General features: G+C 35.4%; 1 protein-coding gene across 1 annotated transcript; it reads right to left on the reverse strand.

Moving 5' to 3' along the window:
- Nucleotides 1-93: 93 nt before the first annotated feature.
- On the reverse strand, nt 94-4,975 carry LOC115957996 (uroporphyrinogen decarboxylase 1, chloroplastic). Its single transcript, XM_031076359.1, has 6 exons — nt 4,836-4,975; nt 4,621-4,751; nt 2,685-3,067; nt 2,256-2,540; nt 1,386-1,621; nt 94-501 (listed from the first exon to the last, which is right to left on the reverse strand). The coding sequence occupies exons 1-6, from the start codon at nt 4,856-4,858 to the stop codon at nt 336-338; spliced, it is 1,224 nt and encodes a 407-aa protein (XP_030932219.1). The 5' UTR covers nt 4,859-4,975; the 3' UTR covers nt 94-335.
- Nucleotides 4,976-6,000: the final 1,025 nt, after the last annotated feature.

Genomic DNA, 6,000 nt, shown 5'->3' on the forward strand with positions numbered 1-6,000 from the left:
TATATCCTCTGATTGCAGATGCCAAAGCAGCCCGCATGTATTAAATTTGTGATGCTCGAAGAAAATGGTAAATGTACAGGTACACTGACCAAAAATTAATAATTTATTAATTCATTGAATAAATTAATCATAAATTACAGATACAACTGATTTTAACTAGTTAGCTCACACACACACAAAAAAAAAAAAAAAAAAAAAATGTACACAATCTCAAAGCTTTTAGGAAAGCCCCTCCTCTACAACAAAACAAAGCTAAATTGAGATTAAGCATGCATGTTTACAGGAATATGGTAGTGAAAACAAAATAGCTTGCTTGTGCTTAATGAATATTGTCCTCAAACTACCAATTTAGAGTCTACTGTTTGATTTTGATAAAGTGTATCAAACTTCAAGCTTCTTGCAACTTCAAAAAAATGTGCAACAGCTTCTTCAGGCGTCCCAACAAGAACGCCATGTCCTAAATTTAGAATGTGTCCCCTTTGACCTGCACACTTCACAACCCTGGCCCCAAAAAATCAAAATCAAAATCTATCAGTTAAATACTATTATGAAAGTTCCAAAGTCAATTTTAAGTTTAATTTCAACAAGAACCAAAAGTGCATAATTCACTTCATGTCATGTCAGACACCTCGTAAATGTCAACTGCCACCAAAGCCATATGCTTTAATAGATACATAAATTAAATCAAAATTCTTTAAGTTTCAGAGTCACACCTGGTAATTTTGTTAGAAAATGATACCCATGTTCTTCTTGTTACACAAGTAATTTTGACTATAAGAAGAAAGACTCAACCAGCTCATGCAGAGACTCAGGTAAGTAAGTGTCATTTAGATGTTCCAATTAGGATATTTTCAAACCATTGGAAATCTTTATCATCTCTGTGGAATAATAACTCCATTCCTAACCAATTTCCCTGACAACACATATCTATCCAACTCTTACTTCTTGATTGAATAGAAAAATTACAAAATCTATATAATCTTAGGCAATAAACAGCAAAGAGGAAAGTCTCCGTGGCAAGCACATAGAAGCTTTTGAATGATATGTGGCTCGCACCCTTTAGAGGTCGTTTGGTCAAGTTTCGCTTAAACCCCAAATTTGGCTAGGGTTACGGTTTTAATTTTGAAGAGTTTTCTCCTTTTCGTGATATCTTGTTTGTTTTTAAGTCTGACTCTAGCAATCCACTTGTCATTTTAAAGGACTTAAATTTTCTATGTATTAGGATTTAGGACATGATTCATTTCAAGTAAACAGTCAGATTTTTGGTCAAACGTCTATTAAACTTAATTAAAACTTGCAAATTTTATCTAATTTGACAAGATTTAGCAAAGGAGGGTATGAATTGCAGGTGACAGAAATTTTTATTAGAAACTTTTGTCACAAACCTTTCAATTTCTTCTGTCAGGGCAGGAAGAGGAGAAAATAAGCAAGCAGGGTCAACGTTGCCTTGTACACTGACCTCCTTACCCAATCGTTTCCTTCCATCTTCCATGTCCACTGTCCAGTCAAGCCCAATCACATCAACGCCAGTTCCTTTCATACGCTCAAGAAGACCACCATTTCCATTAATGTATAGAACAAGTGGTGTTTGAGGACATTTGTTCTTCACTATACTTGCAATCTGCACTTTCAGAAAAACAATTAATACCAAGGAAAAATAAGAAAATGTGAAAACTTACACAAATCATGCTCTGCTCTCCAGAACACACACACAGAAAAAAAAAAAAAAACAAAAAACAAAACCCTAAAGCGGTTGAAATCCTGCAATTTTGTCAAGAATATAGCATGTAGACATAACGTGCACAGCAATGTTTCATCAAAATGATAAGTGAGAAGGCAATGACAGATAGGTGAAAATGATGTTCTTGGTCTATGAGTCACTCTTCACATGTTACAAAATTGTGCTCTGCAATTTTCACAGTATCTAAAATTCTATACATGACACACTAACTATGCAAGAAACTTGACTTGAAAATTCACACCTTTGCATATCGTGGCAAACCAAGTAGAAAAATAATATTTTTAAATTTTTTGGGTAAGACAGTAAGTCAAGTAGAAGTAGATCAATACAATAAAAAGAGAAAAGGGTGGGGGGGGATAAAGCTATGCATAGTGCACTGTGAAGCAAATTGTTAACAGGAAGTCCCAATATCATAGTGCACAGTTTAAGAAAAGTTTTATAGTGCCCAGATTAAAATAATCAATGTCATCCACAACTACAGCAGTGAATGGTGAAACCATTCATTCCAATTTACCTCTTCAATATAAGGCCTTGACCAGCGTTCCCACATATCAGGCGGTAGTTGTCCACCCCATGAGTCGAAAATTTGTATGCAATGAGCCCCAGATTCCACTTGGAATACAATGTAGTCTGATATTGCCCGTGTCAAATGAGAAAGAAGGGCCCTCAATACATGTGGTGCAGTATGGCACATGGTCTTTATGGTTGTATAAGTGCGTGTTGTACCCCCTTCCACTATATATGTAGCTATTGTCCAAGGTGCTCCTACAAAACCTAAAACAGCAGTGTTCCCACCAACCTACCCAAAAGAATAAATAATAAAATAAATTACAGGAGCAAGACTAAAGAGAGATACTACACTTCTATCATAATTTACATGTAAAACAAATGCCAAACAGCACAATTGTTATTCTTTCTAGGCATGAATGAGTATAGAAAGTACCTCCTGGCGCAATATCCTAAGGGATTCCCCCACAAAATGAAGTTTTTCTAAGTCAATGGGATGCAGAGACTTCAATCCCTCTTCAGAATAAATCGGTGACTGGATAACAGGACCCCTTACTTCTTCTATGTCAAATGGGACACCAAAGGCAGGTAAAGGGGTAAGTATGTCAGAGAAAATAATAACTCCATCAGGATGGAAAGCTTCCCAAGGCTGCAAAGAGATTTCTACAATGAGATCAGTTGTTTCTGACCTCTCTCTAAAGGATGGATATCTCTCTGCAAGCTTTCTATAAACAGCCATATACCTTCCTGCCTGGCGCATCATCCATGCTGGAGGTCGATTTACAGGATCTCCTCTTGCAGCCTTAACCAAAATAGGATCTGGAAATATAAATAAATAACATAAGAGGGTCAAATGAAGACCTCCGCATATCTCAAATCATGGAGTCCAAACATCAAGTAATATTCAATGGTACAATAGCATACTTGATTCTAAAAGGAAAAAAATTTAAACGTCCCCAAAACATCAAGGTTAAGAAACAGATAAAAAAAGATGATCTATTTATGTTCAAACATGGAGTCCAAAACATTGGGAAAATATCATAATAATACAACAGATATAGGTAATTTTCAAATGAGGGGGAAGAAAGGAAAAGAAGGTTAAATTAACAGATGGCAAATCCTTTGTCATGGGCTCCATAGTAGCGGATGTACCAAGAATTCCATAAGACTACAAGAGCAGGGTTGACAACATAAAAATATTTGCAGGTACAAGTAAAACCAGCAAGTGTAATATTAAAACAGGCTCCAAGGCAACTTTATGAATGATCTTCATTTATCATATAGCATAAAAGAATATAAGTGTAATACAAGAAATCCCTTATGTCAGGTAGCCTAATAAATTAAAGGAATACATATTCCGCATAAAAGAATGCATATTTTCATAACAGCCATCATTGCTATTATTACAGAGAACTTAACAAAAACTTATGGTTTAAGAACATTGATTTGGTACATCTAATTCCACCAAAGTCATATGAAGTATTTTATCTTGAGCAGTCAGCCTAAGCATAGAATACATGTGACCCTAAAAGTCATCCTGAAATGGAAAAGGTCAACTAACTACTGCTTATGGGCTGCTCCAGCTGCTTTGTTTCTACTACTGTTTCTAGTGCTTGGATACACCCATCTTATCTAAAAAGTGAGTTAGAACTAAATAGAAAGAGTTATGAACCAGTTTTTCTGCTTCAGGGTGTGAGTGGGTAGGTGTGTAGTACTAAAATTAAGTTATTCCGATTTGTTACATCCTTTGAAGGGATGGACTCAAAATCATAATGTTGTTCGTAGCTCAGTCAGAGGGAAGAAGCTACATACATTTAGCTAAAACTTTTGGCAATATTCTTGTTAGAATAAAGGTTAAATTATTAAATTCATCATTTTCTAACAACTTAAGTTTTTGGGACAACTGGTAATTTATTACGGTATAGCAAGTAGCTTTGAGTTTGAAATTTGAATCCTATCTCCACTCCACCTCCAATTATAAAAATAAAAAATAAAAAATTTAATCCCACGTATCCCCCACACCTGAGGAGAGAGTTATTGTGTTTAAATAGCGATTAAATGATTAAATTTACATTTTCCTAATAGCTTAAGCTTTTGAAATGAATAGTAGTTTATCAATTTTAAATGACAAAGCACAAAAAGCCTCATATATAATATACATTTCCAAACAAGTAAATAAAAAACTGAAACTTAGGATTGTGGGCATTAATAATTTAATTTCTGTGTGCCCATCAAAACTCATTGCAAACTATAACATGTTCACCAATTGAAACAAACAAAAATGCAGAATTACCATTATCAGGCAGAGTACCATAACCTAAAGTATACACACAAATATATATAGTAGAGAAAGAAAAGCAAAGAAAACATACCAGAAGGAGAAGTAGAGCACGCCACGTGGAACTTTTTTGAGAAGCATTTTGTTTTAGGAGGAAAGAAAGGCCTGGTGGGAAAGCTAGACTTCGAAGCCAAGTGTGTGAAGAAGCTTGAAGGGCAAATCACACTGCAAGAAAACCAAATTACTTTGTCAAAAATTGCAACTTGACAAAAACATAGAAGGGACGCAGAGAGAGAGAGAGTTGCTTACATGGTTGGGGAATAGAAACCCATTTCTGAGAAACTGTGAGAGAAGATTTTCTTTTATCTGAATCTGATAAGAGTGATGGAAAATAGAGATAGACCCACTTTAATCTCAAAAGCAACAACCCAGGACTGTTGGATAGCGTCACTAGATCAGCAGTTTCAGTAAACAACGTTATAGGTATATTCACACATTTTTTTCACCACCCACCCATATTTCTAAAAATTAACGTAAAACTTCCGTTATGGTCTACCGTTAAGTAAATTTTTTTTCTTCATTTTTTTTTAAATTGAAAAATGCAAAAAACTAATTTAATTATTAAAAAAAAAAATCCCAGAAACACAATAGTGTTGGAAAATATGACTAAATAAACAAGTTTTGATTCAACAATACAAACCCTAAAAAATTAGCAATGACAAAAATAAATAGATAGAGTTAGAAAGATCTCACAAACTATAGAATCACGCAAAATGCGTTGTCTTTAAAGGTTGATTCGTGCCACCCGGAGTAGAACTCGGTGTGAATGGCTCTCTTGGCCGAACAACCCCCCAAGATTAGACTATAGTAATTTCTTCAAGTTGATCACACACTCAAGCAAGAAGAACTAGGAACAACCTTAATTTGCTTTTCCTTAAAACTAAAAATTGATGCTGAAATTTTTAGTGGAGATGAGCAAAAAAAACAGAGCAAAAACAGAGGGAAGAGAGGTGGCTGCTGTAGCTGAAAAACTTTTGAGCTAAAGAGGGGAATATAGGGTTTATATACTAACTAATGAGGGCTGAAGGGCTGCAAGTGTAACAGTCACTATGCAAGCCAACGGGCTGCACATTTAATGCCCCAACGGGTTGCTCAATTAATGCCCAACGGGTAGAACCAAAAGGGCTGAAAAGAAAAGAATGGAAAAAATAGAATGAGGCCCAAGAATGATGTAACAAACCCAAACCCAAGCCCAAGCCAACACCTAGCCCATTGTAATCCAACTTACCACCTAAGATGTGCAAAGCCTTATAAACTCATTACAAGATTCATTCCTAACCAATGTGGAACACAAACATACATTAAGTGTTTGAAACATACACATACTCCAACAAATAGTCCCAGCGCAATGAAACACATTCGCTAGTTAAGAGAAAGAGAAAGAGTCCAAGGAGACCCAGATCAGATAAGAGAG

Source organism: Quercus lobata, chromosome 8 (assembly GCF_001633185.2).
Source record: "Quercus lobata isolate SW786 chromosome 8, ValleyOak3.0 Primary Assembly, whole genome shotgun sequence".
NCBI lineage: Eukaryota > Viridiplantae > Streptophyta > Magnoliopsida > Fagales > Fagaceae > Quercus > Quercus lobata.